Here is a 25,108-nt window from a genome sequence, read left to right as displayed (position 1 = left end):
TGGAAAGGCAGCAGTTAGAAGTCAGCTAATGATCCAGTTGTGCTCTGCTCTAGAGGTGCAGTCTGAGCAAGCCGCAGGGCAGCAGCCAGGAGCTCTGGGAATTCAAGCTTGAAGCCTCCATAGGGTTAGTGTATGTCTAGGTCTTCTCAGCTGTTTTTTCCTGCCAGGTGCAGCAAGATGCACATGGCATGTTGCCCCTTTCTTCCTCATTTACCGCCACTGTGATCCTGTCGGAGTTTGAACCAGTGACACTTTTCATTCCCTGCCCTTCTCCTCCAACCAGGTTTTCCCCACACGAGCACTGGGCAGCTATCCCAAATGAAGGGATGAGTTTCTGAGCTGTGCCGTCATGCTCCCTCTGTTGTGCTGGGATGATCACTGGGGGAACCATGCTGGGAATATTATCTTTATTCACCCCCTCCCCATAAGGCCAAATCAATTCCCTCTTCCAGTTCCCGGCGTGGCGCTATGAAGGCTAGGCAATATGGGGCAGGAATAAGCAGCCCCTAGGCTGGTGCTGCCCCTTCTCAGCATTGACCATGCCCAGGCTGGCCCCAGCTGCGTCCCTCCCGCCACAGCTGTGGTTTTATTGCTCTGCGGCAGGGTGGTGTTCTCGGTTCTCGCACAGCGTGCAGGTAGGACCTCAGCGAAAGAAGCAGGAGTAATGCATGCATTAAACATCTTGGGAAGCAACCTAACAGCTACTGAAACATATAATTACACCATTATTTTCTCTCACCCCCTCTCCTTTTTTCTTCACCTGAACAAAATATTTTTCCATTTATTTGTTATCAGTGCAGGGAGTGAATATGCTGAAATGCATCTGCCGTTCTGCTCTACTACCCCCTATTAACTTCCTAAGCACTTGGGAACCTTTGGCTCAGCTGCATGAAATAACAGGGAAACTAATTAGGCTGATAAAACTCTATGATTTAGGCAGGCACCCCAAGAAAGGGAATGACTTTTTATATCTTCTTTTTTTTTGTTATACACATGATCACTCTCAAGTTCTTCACTGCCTGCCCTGCCAGCAGCATGGATACAGTGATTAGTTACAGTGAAAGAAAAAGGGCACCAGCCAGAAGCAGTGACAATTCCTTTCCCCAGCTGTGGGGTCTCCTGGGTCATAGTTTGATTTAAGCCCCGTTGTCTGCATGGCTTTTCTCTGCACGTGCATGTCATGTCTCACAGTAGAGGCAATTACTCCGTGGTCTCGATGGTACCCGAACAGGCCTCAGCCACATCACAAGGACTGTTTGGGCCAAGTCTCTCTGCTGATGTGACTGTCACCACACTCCCCATGTCCCTACGGGTTAAGTCACAGTTAGCTCACCAAGCTCAGGTTTTCAGAATCTCTTTACTGTCTGTGTGACTGATTAAACCCATCCAGGATGTCTTGGTGTCACTCAGCACATGCCAATGCAGGGAGGGGGCTGAGGCACGCGAGGGAAGTGAGGGGCAAGCCTGGAGGAGCTGTGGGACTTTGCTGGAAACGAAGCTTTCAGCACTGAGCAGCCAGTCCCCACGTCCGAATATGCAGCGCTTGCTGCAGTCAGCACATGGCCAAGACTTGCAAAGGAAATTTAGATCCAAAGGCTAATGCTAATCAGTATAATCTGTAATTAAAGAAGCAGTAATCAAGTGAGATTACCAGCCTGATCCTATTACCAGCCCCCTGCACTGCCAGTTATTTCAGTGCTACACTCAGAATTAATTAAATAACATCCTGTAGTCGCAGGGCCTGGGTGGTTGCGCACTGCTGGCTTCGTTCTAGCATGGTGCCAGGAGGGTGTCTGAGAGCAGTCCTTCCTGGGAACGAGGGAGCAGAGTGCTCCTTAATTAGCCAAAAGTCACGCTTGCTTGTATTTGTATCTTGCTTTGCAGATGGGAAATGCGTCCAACGCCTCAGTGTTCATCTCCACCTTATCAGAGAGAGAAGACCTGATTTTTGGCACGCTCTATTTAGTCTTTGGTAAGGAAAGACAGCCTGTTATACCTGTTCCTGTGCTGCGGGCACCACCAGTGCCTACTTGTCAGAGATGTCAGGCCTGTTGCAGTCACTGATGCTTTCGCAGAAGTATTCAGCTGTTACTAGATTAATCACACCGGCCATTCCCACGTTAGCCCTCCCCGTATTACCAGAAAGGGTGATCTTGCCAAAGCTTGGTGACTACATTCCCCTCTCACAGGGCCTGCAGTACCATTTGTATTTTTAAATATTTGGAAAGTCGAAGAACAATGTTTGGTGAACCTGCTGTAACTCCTACTGCAGCCACCTCATGTGAGACAGATTGGGACTCTCTATTAGCATTACCAGTTTTGTGGCTATTAAAGATGATTTCAATGTCCTGCTGGCCCTTACATGCAGCAGAAGATGCTGGTGACTGTCCTGTGATTTGAAGTTATTGGCATCTGAAAGCCAGCAGGCAAAACGGAGGGGTTAGGACATGGTCTGAGAAGGCCTAACCCTGGTTCATGTGGGCCAGAAGTAAACGATGGGCAGGGAGAAACCTTTTGAGCCCCAAGCATTTGTCTCCCAAACATCAGAAGAGTTTTTCAGCTCAGACTAGCAAGGAACAGAAAGGACCAAAAGGACTCCTTGTCTTTTGGTACCAGTGCCAGGAAGGGTCTCCAGCTATTGTAGTTGGATGGGTTCTTTGCTTTACTCGTTATGCAATGAGTAAAACCAGGGCAAATAATCACCCCATGCAGTTGCAGTCCTGCAAACAAGCCCACGTACCCTTGAGGATGCAAGGACAGGCAGACAAGAGGCAGCAGAACTGCGTGCTGGTACACAGATGACCATGCGTATGAGCACACCAAGGCAGACAACCATTCGCCTATGTACACGAGGAGCTCAAGGCATGCACTTACCCAAGAGAAGACTCACACCTGCTGGGACTGCCAGTAATCCTATAGGTACCTAAAGCTCCTAGGAGATAATCAAGCTATTCAAACATTTGTGACACACATGTGAAGAAGGAGCCAGACTAGCTCTGTGGGAGAATTTCTCATGAGGCTGGGAACAAGGACAACATCTCAATACTCTACCCTCCAGCTACTCCAAAGCCTCCAAAGCCATGCATTTGGCCAGGTCCTGTGTGGGCATCCTGTTTATGAAAGGAACTTTTGTGTTGCCCATTCAGCAGCTTTGGAAGCTAGTTGTTACCACAATATTTAATTTGTAGCCGAATACCTTAAGAAGAAACTCTAGTTCTACCTAACCTGTCCCATCAGCATCAAAGATTCCCCCTCTGAGGACACAGAAACCTCTTTTCAATGAAAGCACAATTACGTTAAAAAAGAGAGCAAGTCCTTGTTATAAAATTTTAATCACCAGTGTTTGAAACACATTAATAGCAAACAAAAAGCCTTCCTATGTTTAGTCTGGATTTTCCTTGATCTTCATAATGCCTTTCTTCTTGTTTATTTTTTTACTGTGATATTGGACAACGCAGACTCACAGTAGTGACATTGCCAGGAAGAAATTAAAAACATGAACAGGCCAAGCTCCTTGGCCTCACATCAGAGGAACGATGACACAAAGCTCCCATTATTTATCTAGCTGGAAGGAAGTGGCCCCCTTGCCCCTTCCAGCTGGAAGAAGTGAGTCTGACCGGATCCTGCACCCGGAGCCCTTTGCAGCTTCATCCTATTGCAACCCTCCTTCCAAATGCCTCTGTAGGATCTCCTCAGGGAGAGGAAGCAGCTCCAGATGTGCTCACACATCTGCGTAGGTCCCATGGGTGCCCTTATCCCACACCACAGAGGGGGAACCTGGAGCCCTTTCCACCCTCTGCAAACAGCTCTGGTGTTTGCTCCCAGGACAGCTCAGGGAGACCCTGGCTCCTGCCCTGGCTCTGCTTATTTGGCACCCCATGTGTTTCAAGGCAAGCTGTGACTGTGGAAAGGAATTAGGGCACCACGAAGAAAATGCCTGGTTATCTGCATATGCCCATCGCCAGGTGTGTCACTGCGAAGTCTGGGCTGGCAGACAGAGCCACCTAATTGGACAGCCAGCAAAGTCCCAGGTCTATCTTCCTGCTTGCTTTCTTGCCGTGTGTGCCCCATCCCATTGAAGAAGGTGTCGTGTTAGAGTGGAGAGGAGCTTTACTGATCGTGCCTGATCCCTGTGTTTACAGCTGCCCCTGGAGCAAAACCCGCTCCTGCTTGAGGGTGCCTGACTTGAGTCCTAGCTGTGCTTGTGGGTCCAGTATCCCTCAGCTGTCCTCTGCGACTGTGTCTCAGCTCTGCAGCATATCCTAGTCCCTGATCAGCTGGGGGATGGAGCACTTATTCCCATGGGAATTGGGGAGAGGATGCCCTCCCTCTACTCTTCCTCCTCCAGCGTGGGGTCAGGACACAGCCAGGCCTGGCAGGGCCGTGGGTAGCCTGCCTGCTGCCCAAGGAGTTGAGCTATTACATACAGGCACTGTTCCTCCTTGCCCTTTTTGCAGGCATTGTGTCACTCTCTGGGAACTCGCTGCTCCTGCTGGTGGCTTATCGGAAGAGGTCCATGCTGAAGCCTGCTGAATTCTTCATCGTGAACCTGGCCATCAGCGACCTGAGCATGACGGTGACCCTGTTCCCTTTGGCCACGTCATCCTTCTTTGCACACAGGTACCTTGTGGAAGAGGCTCTGTGCTAGATGATGGCCCTGGATGTGGTTTGCAAACCTTGTCTAGAAATGGGCTAAACTGACAGGGCTAAATCCGGGATAGGGCTGGAGGGACCCAAGGAATCAGTCTGGTGTGGATGGCAGAGAGAGGGGACACTGGGTAACTGCACAGACGTTCATCTCACACCAGCCTCACTAAGGACATGAGAGCATCACACTCTGAGGTGTGTTGCTGCCCCCAAGAAGAGCCATCTTATCTCTTCCCTTCCCAAGAGGGCACAGGGCCAGGCTGCTGGGGCATGGTCTGGGGATGATTTGCTGCTCCCTGTCCCTCTGTCTTGTCGTTCAGACTTGCTGCAGACAGCACATCCTCTCCCTAGCCAGGCTTAGCCCTCCTGCCACTGTCAGCAGTGAAGCTGGTGCTCTGGGCTAGACTCAGTGGAGACAAGTGGAAGAACCACACAGCTGATCCATTCTCAACCTAAACTTGCAGCACGATGCTCTAGCACCGGGTCTATGCAGGGCCTGGGCTGGGGCTAGGGCTTGTTGCCCTGCTAATGCAAGCCCTTTCCATCGTGTGCAGTGTCTGCCTTGGCACATTGCATCGAGGGAGGCGGTATGAAAGCGGAAACCTAAAAGTCCCATCTCCCCTTCAAACCTTGGGAAAGTCATTTCCTTTCTCTGTGCTCCATCTTTAAAAGGGGTTTAGTGGTGGTTACCATCCCTGCTGAAGAGCTTTGCAGTGAGTAGCAGGCCAGAAGTGCCAACTGCAGCTGTGGATTCCTTGCAGCTGGCAAAAGCAGCATGCAAGTACTGTGCAGCTGCTTTGGGTGGCTTGGCCCTGGCGGGCAGGACGCTGGGTTTCCCAGCAGCACCACACAGCGCCGGCGCTGCACGGGTGCACACCTGCATGAATCAGGGCTGCTCCCACCCTCAGTGGCTCCATCTGTGCCTGTTCCTGCGATGTCCGGGGAATAAATAAGGGCCACAGTCCTGTGCATGGTTGCAGCCTGTTGCAGCGGCAGAGCAGCCTCCCCATGTGCAGCCAGCTTTGCTTCCTATGTGTGGTGGCAGCTGGAGCCCTGCGCTCGCTGCAGCCAGGCAGTGGGTGTGAAAGCGGGCTGGGAAATACCCCAGCATTTTTCCGAAGCGAGGACTGCAGATAAAATTCATGTACAGCTGAGTGGTGGGAGATGTCAGCTAGCTGCTCTGGGCAGAGGGGAACAGCTTGATTTACTTGGTGTTTTTTCCCTTGCAGGTGGCTGTTTAACCACGTGATGTGCACCATCTATGCCTTCTGCGGGGTGTTGTTTGGCCTCTGCAGCCTCACCAGCCTGACAGTGCTCAGCACGGTTTGCTGCCTGAAGGTCTGTTACCCAGCATATGGTAGGTGCTGGGCTGTGTTATCTGATCTACACTTACACCCCTCTCTGTTAATATAACTCTCCTTCCTCCTCTTACAGGCCAGATCAGCCTCTCTGGGGAGAGCTTTGCCCCAGAGCAACCTATTCCCAGTTAACACACTGGTACAGCACACCCGGGAGCCTTTTATCACTTGTATGATCTTCCCCCTCCACCTGCTTGAGGTGATGGAGACCCAGCTCAATTAAAGGAGCGCTCGGGGCTCCTGTGCCCGTGCCAGGGATGTGCATGTGAGGGCAGGGCTCTACAGCGGTCACTGCTTCCCGGGCTTGCCTCACTCCGGCGGTCAGAAGCATGATGCAGAATAGCGTCAAAGGGGTTGTTTCCCTCTGTAGAGAAGTCCCAGCTGCTGTATTACAGAGGATGATTCGAGCAGTGCAAGGCAGATCACAGGGCTTTGAAAGTCTGTCCACAGTTGTGAGCTCGGACCACAGCAGACTCTGCATTTGGGAAGCTGCATGAGAGCCTTCCACTTCCCATGCTCTGGAAGTGTATGGAAGTGCAGCTTGCCCTTGTCCCACATCTTGCTGTGGAAACGGTAATGCAGCAGCAGTGCTGCCCTTCAGGAGAAGAACCATAGGCCAAGTGTATTTAATTCCCTGAAATCACTAATACAGGAAGTCTGAGTTTGCTGTAGCTCACTTTTGTAGACCTATTTTCACCTGAACTTTGTTTGCAGAGCTTATGCCAGTGTTTGTGGCTCTAAGCTTGGGTACAGATGAGGCCCCTAGATGGGCACCTGCCGTTTGTATGGGGCATGCAAGGCGGAGAGCGTTTGAGAAGTGGGAGAGCCCAGAAGTGTCCCTTACACTTTTATAACTCCTCCTAGCCAGAGCTTCCTAATTTCCTCAGTTCAACTGCTAAACTTCCATCCACCAGGTGCCTTCAGAACAGGCTAGGGCTTAGAGACCACAAACAGAAATAAAATTGGAAACCATAGATGTTAATCTGCTTTGCAGACAAAGGCTCCAGGACATATGCTCCTGTAACTGCCTTCTCGCGTGTCTCTCAGTGGGAGACCACAGACGAGCCCGTTGCTCACAGATGCTGGTAGCAGAACCGCCGAGGCCGAGTCCATCAGGCGGAGTGTGCGCATCGCTGAGAACCCCTTTCTGTGACCCAGCGCCCCGTCAAGCTGCCAGCCCCAAACTCCCTCCCCATCTGGCCCCGTACGGCTTGTGGAGCCCTGGCTGCTACCTGCCGCGAATGTGGTTTGTCCGCAAGGACAACGCTGGAACGGAGTCACCTCAGTTACCCACCAGCACGCACATCTCAGGAGATCACTAAAAAGCTGGAAGGAAAGATAAAAATTAAATCTGGCTTTTCAAAAGCAGCCCAGGTGCTAGTGGCTTTTCCCTGTGAAGTTTTTGCTCTCTAGCTCAGTCTGGCACTTGGCAGTGTGGCATTTTGGGCTTATCTCCCTGCAACGCCCTTGTGTATGTTCTGTGCGGAAATGGCTAACCTCAACATATTTCTAATTGCTTCATTTCAAAGAAAAACCTTATTCCTCCAGATGTCAGAAGATTTAGCACTTCATAGCGAGCCCTTAGGAGGGTGGAGGGTTTTGCATTTGATGGCGCCTGGGACAAAAAGGAAAAAAAGAAAAAGACTCTTTGCAGCGTGGCTTTCAGGGGAGAAGCCGCGATGAGGGCAGTGACAGGAGGGGAAGGCTCCGCCGCCCTGCTCTCCCCGCCGCAGCAGCCCCCACCTCCTTCGGTGTTTCGGCCTGTCGGAGGGAGAAGAGCCCGTCAGCCAGCCGTGCCGGGGAGGGGCTCGGCAGCCCCCGAGCCGGCTCTCCCCCTTGTTGCCAGCCTGCCGCCCCTCCACGGCACGCAGGCAGCTCGCGGGGCTGCGGGTCCCCTCTGCGCTCGCCTCCCAGGCCCTGCTCTTGCAGCAGCGACAGCTACTTCTGGCAGTTACTCCAGAAGCTGAGAAAGGCTTCAGCGTTGATGCTGGCCCGTGCTGTGCAACCTGAGGCGACTCTGCGCGTTGCTCCGTGTCCCCGGCTCCTTGCCCGGGCCCCCGCAGGCTGCATCCCCGCCAGCCCTCGCCTCCGTGCCGGGGCAGGGCGCCCCAGGGAGCCCCCCCGCCGGGAACCCTCCTCACCCCGTCACTCTCTTGCAGGCAACAAGTTCTCTCCCTCGCACGCCGGCGTCCTGCTGCTGTGCGTCTGGGCCTACGCGCTGCTGTTCGCCACCGCCCCGCTGGCCGAGTGGGGCAGCTACGGGCCCGAGCCCTACGGGACCGCCTGCTGCATCACGTGGAAAGCCTCCAACAGAGAGGCCGTGCTCTACATCCTGGCCCTCTTCATCTTCTGCTACCTCCTCCCCTGCCTCCTCATCCTCGTCTCCTACTCGCTGATCCTGTGGACGGTGAAGGGCTCCCGCCGAGCCGTGCAGCAGCACGTGTCCCCGCAGAGCAAGGCCGGCGGTGTGCACAGCCTCATCGTGAAGGTAGGGGCCGGGCGGGCGGGCACGGGGCAGCGCCCGTCGCGTGGGGCCGGTGCCGCGGCGGGGCCACGCTCGGGGGCGAAGCCGCGGGGGGAGGGTGCCGCCCCCGAGGGACGCGGGTTTTCCCCGCCGGGCCCCGAGCGTCCCTGCAGGACGCAAGGCGAGTCGAGCCCTGGCATCAGTTTCCCCTTCCTAAAAGGGGGCCAAACCGCATAGCGTGGAAGTTTTCTCGTTGGATGGGTAACAAACGCTCCTGCCTGCGGCTGTGTCACCCCTTCTGCCCTTCGCTAGGCACAGGCAGGAGAGGAAGGAGAAGAGAGAGCTCATCTGAAGGTGTGATTTGTTTTATGAATCCAAAGCTTAGCTTTTCCTGCACAGCCCGTGGCAGCAGCGTAACGGCCTGTTCCCGGACCTGCCCGGGCCAGCCGGGAAATGCGTTTGCTGCTTATTATGCAGCCAGGGTGGCCGGGACACCTTCGCCTGTGGTTCCTGGAGGCGATGCATGACGATGCTGGGGTCTTGCTCGCTGTATCCAGCGCTAGCTGGGGGTGACGAGCCCCCACGTGCAGAGGCTTTGCTACCACGACAGGACTCCTGCAAACACGTGGCGCTCACTGTCCTGGATGAGTTCTCCAGGTGTTTATATCAGTCTTCATAATAACACGTTTCTCCTCGTCTAAAGCCATCAAGTGGAGTTCTCATTTTAAATTACATTGGAAGAGATCATAAAAAGAGCTTTCATGACTCATTGTTCTCCAGACTATGAGCTAATACTATAATTTACCAAGGATGTGTCAAAAAGGTTGATACCCTTTTAAAAAAAAAAAAAAAAGAAAGAAAAGAAAGAAAACAGCTTGCAAGCCTAGCCTCGAAGGAAACGTGTGTGTGGTTAGAAGATGGGGGTCTGAGCACGGTCCACGTCCTGTGCCTTTTGGTCAGCCTGCACCCTGGTACACAGATTACAGGAGGGATTTTGGGTGATGCCTAAAAGCTGCTGGAGTCTGACAGGGGGGCTGTTCCCAAAGGCCTTTTGTAGTCAGGCGTCTGGGTGTCTCGTGCCCCTCTCCCGCGTTTCCCAGGCGAGACAGGACATGATCCAACCGCAGGCTGATCCGCCCACGCTGTGCCGTGCTGCCTCGCTGCTCTGACATCCGATGTGACCGATGCTCCAGTGCAGCTGGTTTAACGTTGCCGCTTCCCGCACCCCCCCGTCCCCCAAAACTAGCACTGGTGCGGGAGGAGCTGGGGAGGGGCAGCCTCTGCCTGAGCTCACAGCCGGGGTGGCAGCGCTGGAGGGATCCCACAGAAGGTACAAGGTGGAAAGGGAACAGCATGGACATGCACATCCCAGCACTGACTGGCAGCATGGGTCCTCCTCAGAAACTCTCTTGGGACTGCATGGTTTGCTGGGGGAGGAGAAAGGACACTGAGACAGGCACACATGGGGTCTGGTTCGGGGGACCCGGACACGCAGTCCAGTTTGCATTCCCCTGTTAATATCGGCTTCTGTTTGATCCCAAGCCCTGAGCACCATGTGGGCAGGACATACCATTTGGCTTTGCATTCAGAAGGCCTGGACATCGCTGTTGTCTTTCTTGGGGTGGGTTTTTGGGATGGGTCAGCATCCCATGTGTGCTGCAGGAAGCTCACGGCACCACCATCTCCTTCTTTTCCAGCTGAGCATTGCCGTGTGCCTGGGGTTTCTGGCTGCCTGGACCCCTTATGCCATCGTTGCCCTGTGGGCAGCCTTCGGAGATGCCAGCCAGGTGCCGGCGCTGGCCTTCGTGCTGTCGGCTGTCTTTGCCAAGTCCTCAACGCTCTACAACCCCCTGGTGTATCTGCTCTTCAAGCCCAACTTCCAGAAGTTCCTTTCCAAAGACATCCTGCTCCTCCAGGCCATCCGCACCATCCTTTGCTGCGGGTGCCCGAGCGTCTCCCTGCAGCCCAGAGACGGCAGGACGTGCTTCTCCCCCGGCTTCGGCGACCACCGCGGGGCCTGCAGAAATTGCCACGACACTTTTGAATGTTTCAGTAACTACCCCAAGTGCTACAAACTCTCCCAGACCCCTGACACTTCATCCAGGCCCGCTCCCCTGGCTATCCTGAGCGATGGGTCTGCTTGCCAGCCTGGCCTGAAGAGGACCGTGCAGGTCATGGTGCTGGTTACAAGGAAAAGGTCAGGCCTGGGTGCTGCCAATGTAGCAGGTGAAGTCCTGCCTTCAGAGATCATGAAAGACCTGCTCTGAGCGCTCAGAGCCCCGCAGTGCCCAGGCTCCAGGGCCTTTGGCACCTGGCTCTGTCTTGGCAGCATATTGAAAAAAATATTCCAAATGCAACATTTCTCTCATCTATGTATCTGATAGGTCCCAAGCACATTCTGCATATTAAGTGACATGAAAATTTAGGACCAGCCCTGCCTCTCCTTTTAGTTTCACTCTTGCAATTTGGAGCCGATCATTTGCACTTGCAAAAAAAAAAAATAGACCCCGAGTGCCTGAAATCTGGCTAGGGTGCAATTCCAGGCTGCAGTTTCTACTGCTGTTTGCTCTCAGGGCCCTTGGCCTTTGTTTTTCCATCCTGGTGCTCTGATGGCCAAGTATGAGCTTGGTCATCTTAAGAAACTGTGTCTAGCACAGAGGGTAGGGGCCTGGGAGCCCTGACAGGCAATCCTAGCTCCAACACCAACTCCTACAGCCTCAGCTAATCACATCCTTTCCCACCTGGGAATGGGATAATGCCATTCAGCTACCTCACTTGGGATTATGAAGTATTTTTATATACCTCACAAGAGACCACTCTCTGTGTGGGCTGGATTACCCCACTCCCTTGATTTGAGTGCAGCCCCCTCACGATCCTTTTCATCTAAATGGGAGCTTGTCTTTAGAGTAAGGATTTGGGGTTAAAATAATCCCAGTGCAAGTAATACCAGGCCCAGGTACTGCTCTTCAGGCAGGGAATGGCAAAACTGTGGCTGAGCAACATCCTGGAGACAGGTCTGAGGTCCTAGGGTGTCTCCTGGCTTCTGGGGAGCCAGGGCATCTTGCAGCATCTGCACTATCACGCAGGGGACCAGGTGCCTGGAAAACAGCAGCCAGTTAGCTTGTAGGTGTCATTTTGAGACCATCTCCAAGAAAATCCAGCTGCGAGACTTGGAAGACACAAACTGGTGCCTAGCTGGCCGTTGCGGTACCATGGCACAGAGCATAAAGCAAACTGGGAGGACGAGCTGAGCAGAGCATCCCGGGGTGGACCGAAGCAGTGCTGCAAAGCAGCTGCGATGCTGCGGGCAGTGAAAAACATTGTCGAGACCTTGTAGGACTTGGTTCTCAGAGCAGCTGAGCAGACAAGGAGCAAGAGAAAACGATATGCAGGGAACGTGGTATGCCATCTGGATGCACAGAAAAAGTGCATTTTGGAACAAAATCCTGCCCCAGCCTATGAGAAGAAAGATGGATGTAATGCTCAGACTGAGACAGAAAAACCATAAAAGTAGCTGGAGGAGAACAGCTAAGACCAGTTTCTTCACAGTTCTTAGATTTTGACACCCAGTGTTGAAGGCCACCTTGCTAAAGCAAACCGTTCCCTCATTCGAGAGAGGCTCTGCACAGGGCAACCTCGCGGCCGGTGAGCGAGGGCGGGCGCGCGGGCCTTGCAGCCTGCTGTGGGGGTCAGGCAGGGCCTCTGGTGCTGGTGGGACTGCTGAGGATCAGGAGACCGGCTGATACCTACAGCAAAAATAAAAGAAGTACCGGAACTGCTTCTAGAAATGTTAAATTCAGCAAGCGCAGTTGAAACTAAATTTAAGAAACAAGAATTCCCCCTTGTCTTGACTCCTGTTACTTTCATGCAAGCCCAGGGCTGCGAGTCACCTGCCCCAGCAGGCCTCCTCGGCCAGGGTCAGCTGCGGCGGGTGCAGCCGCGAGGAGGTTGCACGTCCTCTTCTTCGCCTCACTTCCCTGCTCTGAGCACTTTCACAAAAACAAACAAATGAATATTTCTGATAATGTCTTACCTCGCCTGGGTGAGGGGCTACTAGCAACGGGAGGCACCTCTGCGATGACTGTGATGCCCCAAAGCGCCCAAGTATTTTCTCCTCCATTTATGAGCAGTGTCAGGCTGCAGAGCTGGACTGACGCCCCGGGCCGGGCCTGGAGAGGGGCTGCTGAGGCTGATGGAGGCAGCGCCTGGCCGCAGCACCCACCGGCAGCGCCGCCGGCACCCTTGCTCAGAGGCTGTGGAGATGCTCCTCACCTGCCCTCCACACCGTTCTCCAAGGTGGACATGCGGCATGTTTCCAAATTTCTCTCCAGCTATCCCGCTTCAGTCTGCTGCCGTGCAGATCGGTTTGTGGCATGAGCCGATGCAGAAAGAAGCACTTCTTGTCCCCACCCAGAGACCCCACGCGAGGGCCGCGGGCTCAGGGCTCGCGCAGGTGCTCGGCAGCCGGTCCAAGAAGGCGACTGCATTGCCCAACCCCGGTGCTTTCGTCCTCCCGCCCCGAGCAGTGTCTGGAGCACCGAGCTTTTGCACATGCCCCTGGTGGGGCAGCACATCCCATCACGAAAGGAGCTGGTTTTGCTTCACAGGAGGCCTCTGCTTTGTCGCAGAGCGGTGAGAAAGGTTGATCTTACCCAGAAAAATGGACGGGCATACTCAAGGTTGCGGGAAGGGTTGGTAGCAGAGGTGGGGAAAACGCAATCTCGTGCACGCTGCCTTCCTCCCTGCAGCCGGAGAGGCACCAGGCAGGGACCAGCGCTGCTGTAAGCCGTGCCGCGGGGAGCAGCACTAACCCACCAACGTGCTGACCGGGAAGGGGGACCGTTGTCCATACCAATCCCTGGAAAGCAGCAGCTGCCCTGGCGCCCTCTCTGCATTACAGGGACAGGGAAGTGGCGGCACCAGGAGTAAGTCACTTGCCGAAGACGACACGGCGAGGCAGTGCAGGGCCGAGGACGCGGGCCAGGCTCTTCCCTCTCACCTCCCAGCCCTGGGCTTTCGCTCCGACGCTCGCTCCTCCACGCTGTGCCCCCATCCGCAGAGTTTATCCAGCAGCGCCCAAAATGTCTAAGGCTAAGAACGGCCATGGGATAAGGGAGGAAAGCTCGTCGCACAGTCGTGCAAGGGGAGCTGTGCTCTGCACAGGCAGCAGAGCTATCGCATCTGTGCACCAGCAGAGGTTTTCTGCTGATTTTCCGCTGGATTTCGGCTGTCTGCGAGATGGACCTGTGTGTGTTCCCACGGAGTGAACTCATCCACCTCCAATACGGCTTCCCTCCACCAGTGTGATAACGCCCAGAGGAAAGCTCCAGCTGAAGTGAGACGAAAGGACAGAAAATTAATGTGATCAAATGAAAGTTGTTTCCAGAAGCGAGCCTGCCTGCTGGCCAGGCCCGCTAACCTGCCCGGCTGCTCCGGAAGATGCCTTGGAAGAGCTGCAGAGCCGGAGAGAAGGAAGGGTGGAGCAAATACCCTGAGATGGAGAGGTGAAGGCAGTCTGATCCCCCCACGCACAGTTTTGTTATCTGCTCTTCCAAAGCTGGCCGCGGGAGCCCGGGCATTTGGGCTGGCTCCTACGAGCTCTGCTCGGTGTTGCAGCCCGGGCCCTGCTGAAATGCCTCCGTGCCGGGCCATGCAGAGCAGGACCAGCTGCAGGGCGCCTGCAGCGTCCGCGGGCACCCGCAGCCATGCGTTTGCCGAGGCAGCAGCCGGATCCGCACCCGGGACCAGGGCTGCTCTCGGGCAGGGGCAGGGAAACCCGATGGAGTGGCACCGCGGGGGGCACGTGGCAGCTACCTCCTGCTGCTCGTTTGTGCTTCCAGTTCGGTACCGCTGGATCCAGGCATTAGAAATAAGAGTTAGGCTTCTTGGTCCCGACGCTTTGGCCAAATCCCGATTAGTGCTTTTCTTAGCTAGCCCCATCCGCAGGCCGTTTCCCTGGACGTCGTCCCCTCCCCGTGCTCCCCCACAACATCACTGGGGCTCGGAGCACGCCGGCCGCTCGGAGCCCAGCGGTGGCAGCGAGTCGTGTGCGGGTGGCAGGTGCTTCTGTCCCCCGGGTTTTCCCGCTCAGCCACTTCTACCCAGCCATTTCCCCTGCTCGGGGTGGGCGGGCGACCAGAGCGGTCTCCAACACCTCTGGGCGCGCTTGCCGCCTCCCCAGCACTGTGATATTTGGGCCCGCGGGCGGCAGCTGCGGTGCGGATGGCCGTGGCAGGGCAGGGCTGGTGCACGAGGGCCGAGCGAGAGCTGCCAGCCCAGGGTGGGAGCAGCGCTCCGAGAAGCTGGGCTTCATTTCCTGCTCGTGCTACGCGGGATAGCCCCAAGCCGAAAGAGGTGCAAGAGCTGCCAAAAGCTGCAAATCAACACAGAAAAATCAGGGCCAGTCACCACGGCCAGTCGAACCTGCGCCCAGCCCCGGGCAGAGCTGCTCTGCGCCCCCGTGCCCGAGGGCAGCTGCACTTGGTGCCGATGCACGGGGAAATCGCCGGCGCTCTGTAGCTCTGTTGAATATTCATCGTCTTTCAGAAATCGTACATTTTTAAAATAAATTCACTCATGCAAAACTTGCATTAAGCTTGATTCAGTTACGTGTTAGCCTGGCAGCTGCGCTCCGGGATGAAGGAGAACATGGCTAACGTGTCTGGTGCTGGGGGGGCTCGGGGCGGGAGGACGTGGGAGGGTTTTGGTCCTGGGGGGTGATAGTGTTGGAGCACAAGGGTGGGAAGCACCGCTGGGGCACTGGGACCGGGGACAAGCAAAGCTCTCCTCCCGACAGACTAAGCCCTTCTCCCGCCGGCCGCTCCCGGGCACGGAGCAGCCCCCGCGCGGCCAGTGGAGCGGGGCCGGGGGCTCACGGCAGCAACGCACCACTCCACGCCGGGACAGCGTGAGCTCCAGGCAGGGCCCTGATGCGTCTGGGCTCCTCTAGTCCAAGCCCTGGCTGCAAATCCTTCCCCGTTCAGCTTTCACAACCCATTTCCCTTCCTCGGGAACGCCAGTGCCAGGCTCCCTGTGGGCACGGGCGGGCTCGCACGCCTCCGCGGTGGCTGACGCTGAGACGCTCCCCGTGGCATCGGGCCTGGCCGCTGACCCGCCCGAGGGCCGGACCCTGCCCCGCGCTGCTGGCAGGGTGCTGGGCAGGGAGGGGGGTGCCGGGCGCCCTTCTGTCTCCCCGTGCTGCTTTCTTGCTGTGGGCTGATCTGCCTTTTTAGGCCGTCTCCCATTGAGCAGCTTGCTCAGCGGATCAGCCCAGCTCCGTAAGCTCCCCTCCAGCTGCCGGGGCCGTCGCTCCCGCGTTGCCGCAGCCGCCGGGGGGAGCAGGCAGCCCGCGGCCTGGACGGGCACGATTAACCCGTCTCCTTTGCTGCTGCCTATTTGCTCCTAGCTCTAACTTCAGCCGGAGACAGCTAAGGCAGGATGCAAAGATGCAGCAAATAGCAACAGCTCTGCTCTCCCGCGACAGGGACCAAAGCTGCTGGCGGGGGCTGTGCGGGGAGGGCCGGTGCCCTGGGGCCCCGTGTCCGTGTCCCTTCTCGTGGCACCCCGAGAGCCGGAGGATCCGGGAGCAGGGGCGGCGCTGAGGCCGGGGGTGAGCTGCCCCCTGAGCGGGGCTCAGCCCTGCGTCAGGCGTGTCCCGCCGCGCGGGGCCGGGGCAGGCCGGCACTGTAGCCAGCGGCTATCCCGGCGGATACCGGGCGGGAGAGGCGGCTCCTCGCAGAGTGACGCCGTCCCTGGGCAGAGCTATCCTTGTCTTCACTGTCTGGTGTCAAGAGGTGCAGAAGCACCACAAAGACCCTTGCTGTCCCCGAATGCGCTGCCCGGGCCTCCTGCTGCAGCCCGCGGGGAGCCCGGCCGGCAGCCAGAGCCCAGTGCCGGGGCCGCTGGCAGGGATGAACCACCCGTTTGCTCTGCCCCACAAGCACACGGTGTGGGGACGTCCCCGTCACCGCCTGCCCCGAGCGGGCTGTCCACCGGGTGCCAGGCAGAGGCCGCCCCACGCGGGCGACGCGTGCCGAGCCCTCCGAGCCGCTTCCAGGCGCCGGGCTGGAAATCTCCCGGAGCTGGTGGGGAGCAGCCAGCGGTGGACGGGAAGCTCCTTCCCGGGAGACCCAGTGCAAGGCGCTGCGCAGCACCCCTGCCCCGGCCCGGGGGAGGAATTGGCCCCACGCAGGCTGGGCGTTGCTCCCTACGCTGCTTTTAGCTCCAGGGCTTTGAATAAACAAAGTTTGAACAAATTAGGAAGGCCCCAGCTCGGCCCGGAGCGGGGAGCTCCTCTGCCAGATCGCCCCACCCGTAACCCAAAGACCATTTCTTTCCCCCGAAATCAGCACTGGACGATGCTGTCCAGGCAGGAACGCCCGGGATGGGGCTCCCGGGGGCAGCATCCCCGCCGGCCCCCACCTCCACGAATGGGCTGGTTTCCCCCGGAAGGGACATAACGACGAAGGGCTGCTGCCATCTCCTGGGGGCCCTGTGCCTCCGGGGCCCAGCCACCAAGCTGTGACAGGCCGGGGGCCACTGCGTGCCCTGGGCCCCAGCACTGCCAGCGGCCTCATGACGGCCTGCGGGCTCGGGGCGCCCTGGCTCAGCCGCGCCACATCCCTGCATGATTTAACAGCCCCCAGCTGCTGCCGCGCTGTCCCCTGAAGAAGGCAGCTAAAGAAATACCGTGGCCCAGAGCTAACTTTAAGGAGGCAGGAGAAAAAAAAGTCTGTAAATCCCCTAGGTTCATCGTTACACCAGGAAAACCCTAAATCACCATTTTCACTTTTAATTTGGTGTGAGAGCACAAGATACTGCGTGCATTTCGAGCAGCATCGCTACAAGACACCGTGGCTGCTGCCAACGCGCAGGCGGCAGCACCGCAGCCATGCACTAGAGCCAGGCTCAGGGGAACAAGCTGGAGCTAAGTGAATCAGTGTTCCCAGCTGGGAGGGGTGCGACAGAGCTTATAAAGCCAAGTGAGGCCCCTTCCCTTGATTAGGCAGTGCCTGGGAGGAGCCCTGGTGGGGTGTGGGCTGGTGGCTGTGTGCATGGGGGTGGTCTCTCTGGGGTGGGGTTGCTTGGGGGTGTCCCTGGCCCTGCAGTGCTCCCAGCCCGAGCTCGGCTGTGGTCTATGCTCATGAGATTCATAAGGTGGGTGCTGCTGGCGCTGGGGTTTGACCCCGCTCCTTGCTCTCGGTGCAGCCACGTCTGGCTCTGCTGCCGGGTGGGAGCCCCTTCCGGGCAAGGGCAAGGTGCTTCGTGAAGGTAGGTGATCCCGGAGTTCTGGGATTGCCCCAGTTTCTGATGATGCCACGCGCAGCAATGCCATGAAGTGCTTTGGAAGGAGCCTGCTGGTGCCCCCAGTTGGTGGCCAGCCAGGACCTGGTGGTCCCCTCTGGATGCTGGTGTCCCCGTGGGGAGGCCGTGCTGGCAGGAGCCCCTCCAACGTGCTCATGGCTCTATGGTTTGTTTGCTGTGACTCAGTTAACAACCCACAAAGAGATGCAAGCAGCTCCCTGCAGATTTAAATGTGCTTAAATACACATACTATGCTACGTGAAGTGTAAACCTTTGGAAGTATGAGGCTCTTGCATCAAACCAACAGTCCCAAAGATTTTCGGTGGGTAAACAGATGAGTATACACAGGGTTTTGCTGAGCAAGCAGGTGGATGATCTGACTCTGCATATTTCACACCAAGCTGGCTCATGTATTACAAAACTGCCATGAAAAATGAAAGCTCTGTCTAATGCAGCAACATTTCAAGGGTGACTTGCCTTGAAATGCAAACGGGAGAAGGGTGGGCTCCTGCCCTGTCCCCCGGCTCTCCAGCAGAGCCGCAGCCGATCCCGAGCCCGTTCGTGCGCTCTTCAGACCAAAGCCGTGTCCAGAGCTGCCGGTGCCCCCGCGGAGGGGCCGATCTCCCCCAAAGCAGTGCCAGCGCCTGGCGGCTCCCCCAAGCCCATGCGGCTGCTCCCGGCACCCTGACATGGACCGGGGTTAAATCTGCTCTTTTTGAAAGGATAAAGTTCCTGTAAGCGGGGGCTGTATCAGGCAGGCCCTAGTTCCAGGCAACCGGGGTCAGTGTGCAACCATGTTCCTGTTAACTTTTGGAAAAGTGGAGCCAAGTATCCTCTTGCACAGATCTGCAGAGGATGCCAAAGTGGGCTGGGAGAGCAAGTACTTGCGGAGGAAGGACCAGAGTTAAAAATTATTCCAATAAAACAGAAAATGGTCTAAAGTAACTGTAAGGCAATTCAGTGAGAAGGATGAAATAGAAAAGAAATACTTATTTTCTTAGAATAGAAAAATCAAGTGAAGAAATCCAAAATAGGAAATAAGATGACTAGCACAGAAGAGTCAATGCATTTATAAATGAATGTAACAATTGGTCACTGACATAATGGTAACAATTTCTATGGATTACAAAATATGCAAGTTCCTGCGTATCTTGTTGAGAGAGAACTAAATAAGTCTTATTTCCAAGTTTTGACAAATGTATTACACATTTGCTTAAGCTTCAGTATAGCTGCTTTTTCAATAAAACAACCCCAGCTTTCCTTCAGCTTAACTGCCTCAAAGTGACTTCATTAATTCTAGCTGCACCAATTAATTGCACTGATTTAATGTATAAAACGACTGTCAGCAAGTGACCCTCCAACTGGACCCAACCGTCGTGGGCTGCCGGCCGAGGGCTGGGGAGGCCCAGGCTGCGCTGCTGGGGCACCGCGGTGCTGTTGCCTCGGCGCAGACCCCTCACGCAGAGCCTGCGTTGCCCCTTTTCCACCCTGGTGCCTCCTCTCCCCCGCTTTGCACCCTCAGCAGCCTCGTACCACCCCGAGGTGCTTCTCGCCGGCGGGCAGGCAGTGGCCGGCCAGTGATGGGGTTGCACGGGTGCCCAGCCGGGAGCCTTCTTCTGAAAAGCCTTTATTTGTGTGAAAAGCTTTTTTTCCCCCCAAGGAGGGGATGCGCCTGCTGCAAGGTCCCTGGTGTGGGTCACGCAGGGCGTGGGGGAGCCCAGCACTGGGTGCTGGTGTCGGGTGCATAGTCACTCGTGAATGTCGAGCTGGCCTAGCTGGTGAGTGGGATAATTCGGGTTTGGCTGAAACTTTCTGTAAGTTTAATTCTTGCTGCTGGTGGATTGATGTGCGGGATGAAGGGGAGGAACTTCAGCAGCGTTTCCGTGGTGTGGGCATTCTGCTAGTCCAGCATCTCCAGGTGTTTAAGATTGTTTGCCTCTCCCTCTTTTTTGACAAATTATAGCTTTTATGAAATAATCTTTCAGAGTCGTGAACCAAGTTTCTTTCCCTGACGTGTGATTTGCGGAGCAGTGAAAGGGACATACGTGACCCTGCAGTGCTTTTCTGTTCCCTCCCTGGGGGGACCTAACTTACAGCTTGTGTGCAAAGAAGAATCTGAAATTTATATTGCACGACTGGTTTGCAACATGCACTCAAAACATGCTGCCCTTGCAAATGCTCCTGCCAACTACCTGACCTGCTGCAGTAACTTCCAAAGCCGGCACAAAACGGGTTGCAGCTAGAACTGGTGCAGCCATCAGAGGATACCTTTTTCCAGTATTCACCAGTTCAAGGGGTTGTGATACAAAGTGGAGTCATAACAGTTCTGTGCGGGGGCAAACAAGAACTTGGATCAATACCAAGACAGGGTCCAAGTGTCCTCGGATGTGTGAGGACAAGTGATGACAGTCTTGTGTTGCTGTTGAGATTTCCATCCAGAAGGACTTTGCTGTGCCTTAGGAATGGCAGGTGAGAAGCACTTTGCCTCTCGGCGAAATGAGCTGACATGATTCTCCCTGTAACTTGGGGCACGAAGCGAGGAGCAATGCTGGGGACACCTGCACCCAAGGGACGGCAGAGGGGGACCAGGAGCGCAGCCCTCGGCCTGCTGGCACTGAGCCGGGACACGGTGCCTGGGGACCCCTGAGGACAGCAAGCAGGTAGGACCCCAATTTTTTTTCCTTATTCATACAGTACTGACACTCCTGCTCTTTCCCAGTTCCCTTTTTCTTTTCAACTTCTGGTGATTGCAGCTGGCCTACAAAGAAAGCCCTCTCAGCGCAGGGACTAGCTCTCCCATCTTGGGTTACTTTTCTTTTGAACATCTCAGCAACTGCTGACCTGCAGTCCCATCGGCACATTTCCAAACGCAGCCCTCAGGTGCCCAGGACCAGCCTGCTGGGCTTGACTGATCCCTAACAACTCCAGATTTCAGCAGTTCCCATGTAAACATTTCCAACCACTGGTCAAACTTCAAGCGGGAATTAATGAAGAGCGTATCCATTCAAATCAAAGCCACCCTCGGCCCACAGTGCTATTCCAAAAAATGGCTAGTGATCCCTAGGATCCAGTTGCTTTCTGCCTCTTGAGGCAGCCGTCACACAGAGCCTGCTGCACGCTTCCCCCTCTTGCACTGGGCGACAGTTAACTCTCCTACTTGCCTCCCTGGCGTTCTCCACCACTTAACGTGGGAATAATGTTGCTATGCTCTTTCCTACAAAAGCACTGCAGTATTTATAAGTTTATGTAAGGAATCATGTAGATGCCTGCAAAGGCCCCACCATGTGATGCCTGTTGCTGTCCTTCAGCCAGGCTTCAGGGACAGTCCTCACCATTGGGTAAAGTAACTGGGAAGGGGAGTCCACGCTTCTCCTCTGGTGTTCATCTGCACTCATCTCCAGCAACGCGCTGCCATGTCGTCCTCTGTGGTTCTGCTCTTCTGGAAGGTTGGGGCAATTGGCGACCTTAGTGGCAGTGACTTTTAAACCCTGGCCCACTTGTGGAAAGCTCCTCTCTCAGGTGGGTAATTTCACAAATTGTTGGAAAAGAAAAGGTTAAGGGCACTTAGCAAGTATAGCTTGAAGCTGTATTCTTTCCTTCTAAAGGTTAAGCTCCTGAACTGCAGATAATTACCATTGTTCTCTTCCCTTTTATGGCACCATTTAGATCAGGCTGTAGAAACAACATATAAGTGCTTTAAAGTTTAAAATGAATGAGTGTCTCTTGGTATGGTTGTGAGTTTAAAAAAACATTTTCGTTATGGTTAAACCAAAGCACAGAAAACTGGAGGTGTTCACTTTCAGCTGGTGAGTCGCTAGCAGGGCTGAGGACAGCACTTGGGGCCACAGTCTGTCTGGGGCAGGTGGGAGCAGTGATTTGACTCAAAAGTAGAGGGTTTTATCCAGATCAACTTCTGAAGAGTTTTGTCAGTTTCTCATGTGTAAACCAGACGCTACAGGAATAGTAGTTTCGTCGCTGTCATGCAGCATCTCAGGATGTAAGCTGCCCACATCCACATTAACACATTGCTCCACAGGAAACCAAGAATGACGATGCTTGTTCCAGCCTGTGATTAGTATGGACTGTGTCTGATCTTCATCCATCTTTGCTTCCTTCAGGGTGGAGAGAAATTGTTCCCCACCTTCCGCAGCAATGCCAAGCCTTATCCCGTGACAGCGTTTTCAACCTGGCAGCGAAGCATATGGAGCCCCACTACATGCTCTACTGAGCATATGGGTGATACCTGGGAGATTTCCCTGGCTTAAACGTTGGCTGGTTGCCGTATAGCATCTGAGGCATCCATGAAACGCAGCTCTGCGTGGAGGTGGTGGTATGGGTGTTGCCCAAGCCCCGGTGGCACTTGGTGCTGGAGGGTGTCTGTGGACGCTGTGCATGCGCAGAGGGACACTGTGCAAATGGGAGGTGCAGATCAGCCAGCCCCGGCGTGGCGGAGCTGGTTGTCCGGCTGAGCAGCAGGCAGTGGAGGGCCTTGGAGCCCTGCTGGAGAGCTCGGCACCAGGCAGGCTGGGAGCAGCAGGGCTCAGCCGCACCGGCAGTCCTCGGAGGCAGTCGGCCGCTTGCGATGCTGTGTGTTGGGGCCTGGATGCAGGGGCCGTCCTTGCAGCAGGTCCAGCTTCTTTTGCAGAGGCCAGAGAGCCTCGAGGTGCCTCAGACAGTGCTGGGTCTCAGGCAAAGGTGCTCCTCTGTGCCCAGCTAGCTCAGCTTGTTGCTGCCATCCAGATGGAAGAGATGTAGGGATAGAGGGTAGACAAGGGCACTCTCTTTCTGCCTACCTTCCTCCCTGCCTGGCATAGAGGTTGCTGCCAGGCTAGCCAGACTGGTCATCATTTAAGTAGCCCCAATTAGCCCAGAGGGCCTCTTGCCAGCTTTGTGAGGTGGATTTTGGCAGGTGGGGAAACTGAGGCACAGAGTAGGCTTGTGAGCTGGTGGGGTGGCTTCCCTGTGGACCTGGCTTCTTGTCCTTCCTAGCAGTGCAGTGAAGCCGCAGCTGAACCTGCTGAAGGGCTGCACTGCCCGCACAACCCTCTGCAGGGTTTGGCGCATCCTCCCTGACCGAGGCAACAGCATCAGCAGACACTCGCCAGGTGAAACGGGCCAGGGAGCAGCTGGGGGCCTTGGCTGGCTGGGTCTCCTCCTTCCCCTCGCAGGGATCACCTCCAAGCACAGCCCGGGGGGATGGAAAATGTGTCCGGTCTCGGAGCCTGGGGCTGTCTTGGAGCTGTTCCTGGGGGACTTTGCCCCAGCCACGCGCTGCCCGTCTGATGGGAAGAGCGCCAATGCTGAGAACGCTTTCTTCCCCTTTCCTTGAGCAGCGCTGCACCTTTCGGAGGCAGGGCTGCTGAGCCAGGGCGACGGCAGCTGGTTGCCTGCCCTGCGCCAGCTCCCCAGGAGCGACTGCGGGGCTTTGGTGACCTTCGGAGCCCCGCGCTAACAGCATACCCGGGGCCACATCAGCGGCACCGAGATGGGGCTGGCGTCCACCCTGCCAGGCAGAGCGGGAGCTTCCCGGAGCAGCTGCTGCTCCCTCCTGGGGGTGACAGCCTTTTCCATCAGCAGCCACGGCACCTTGTCACGGGCTAACACAGGACTGCGGGACGGGCCGGAGGTGGAAAAAACTTCTGGGAGGCTTCGTGTTGCTAGAAGCCATATTCCAGGTCCCCCCTGCCTCCCCTTTGTGCAGCTCCTTAGTTGTCGAGAGGAAGCCACTGGATTTGCAGTCTGGCAGAACTTCAGGACCTCCGTAATTAATAACATCTGCATTTTGCTTCCTGGTGGGTCTGTATTTAAGAAAGCAGAAAAATCAAATTTGCACATGACACCAAGCTAGAACAGAGCTGCTAGTGCTTGTGCAGGAACGATCAGAATTTAAAATTATTTTGATGAAGTAGAAAATGATCTAAAGTAACTTGAAGGCAATTCAGGAAGGGGAAGGATGAAGTAATATGCTTAGAAAAGAAAAATTAACAAACCCAAAATGGGAAGTGACTGTCAAAAAAAAGTCAAGGTATTTATAAATGAATGCAAAAATCACTCACCTACATTATGGTATAAATTTCTTTTATGGATTCCAAAATATCCAAATAACTGCATATTTTATTGAGAGACAACAAATAAGTCTTAATTCCAAGTTTTGATAATACATTACACATTTTCTTGAGTTTTAGTATAGTTGCTTTTTAAATAAAACAATCCAGACTTCTTCAACTTAATTGCTTCGAAGCAATTTCATTAATTCTAGCTGAATGTTAATTGCTTCACTTAAAAAAACAAAACAAGAAAAACCAAAACATCCCTCGGCAAATGAGTCTCAATTAGCTGTCAATGTATTTTGCCAAATTGCCAGCAGAGGGCAGGAAACGCTCAGTTTATCTTGAAGGAAGTTACCCTAGGGCCGATCATCAGTGCAGACTTCTCATCCAGTTCACAAATGACCTGTTCCACCAGAATAACGACATAAATTAGTAGCTATTTTGTTTTTCAGCATGTGTATTGTGCAACACTAGAGCCACCGTAACAGCATCTAGACCACTCAACCACCGTATGCAGACCTTCCGGTGACAAAGAAGCTCCTGGAAACCTTCCCCACTACAACCAGCTCCCAAACCGGACAGGAAAATCAGTCGAAACAGGTCAGTCTCTGACACTGCGGGCAGCACAGCCTACCAGTGTCCCCACTCTGGCCTGCACACGTGAGTTTTGTTTGGTATAAGACAAAGAAGGAAAAAGCTGGACAATGCCTGCTTGTCTTTGCAGATAAATAGCATAAACATTAGAGAAAGCAAAACTCCAGCGTTAGCAGCCTTAGAGTCTGTCGGCCTTGACAGCATAGACTGATTCTCACTGGGTGAAATTTATCATTCGATTAAAGAAACACCCTTGCTTGCACTGAAGAAGTGTTACTTTAGCGCAGAATTTAGACACATCCACATCCCTTATAGTACCATGATTTGGATTTGTGTATCTTAAATGTTCAAATCTAGAAGCCTAGTAGGACTGATCGGTAACAAAAATATAATAAAATCTACAGTTGCCAGGAAGGGTGAAGAAAGTCTATGTGATTTTTTTTATACGTATTCTCTTTCCTAAGGAGAAAACAAGCACTGATTCTTTTCTGGTCAACACCAGAAACCACCTGAGTTCATGCCTCACCCAGCCTCCCACCAGCGCCTTTTCAGCTCTGAGATGCCGTGCTATTTGCATACACAAGGAAGGAAATGTTTCATGGTTCATTAGCGGAGAGAAGTTCTTTGAACTACCAGGAAGAAAAAGAGGGAGAGCAGAGTCCTGCAAAGAGATGCACTGTTTTGAAAAACTA

The 25,108-nt window shown here is 54.8% G+C and overlaps 1 protein-coding gene across 1 annotated transcript; it reads left to right on the top strand.

Moving 5' to 3' along the window:
- The first annotated feature begins 1,884 nt into the window (after positions 1-1,884).
- LOC112982900 (opsin-5-like) lies at positions 1,885-13,986 on the top strand. Its single transcript, XM_026099632.2, has 5 exons — positions 1,885-1,972; positions 4,458-4,620; positions 5,877-6,004; positions 8,165-8,493; positions 10,167-13,986. Exons 1-5 carry the CDS (start codon positions 1,885-1,887, stop codon positions 10,734-10,736), a joined length of 1,278 nt encoding a protein of 425 aa, XP_025955417.2. The 3' UTR covers positions 10,737-13,986.
- Positions 13,987-25,108: the final 11,122 nt, after the last annotated feature.

This window comes from Dromaius novaehollandiae, chromosome 16 (assembly GCF_036370855.1).
Source record: "Dromaius novaehollandiae isolate bDroNov1 chromosome 16, bDroNov1.hap1, whole genome shotgun sequence".
NCBI lineage: Eukaryota > Metazoa > Chordata > Aves > Casuariiformes > Dromaiidae > Dromaius > Dromaius novaehollandiae.
The sequence above is the reverse complement of the archived record's forward strand: the minus strand, read 5'-3'. Positions and strand labels throughout refer to the sequence as shown.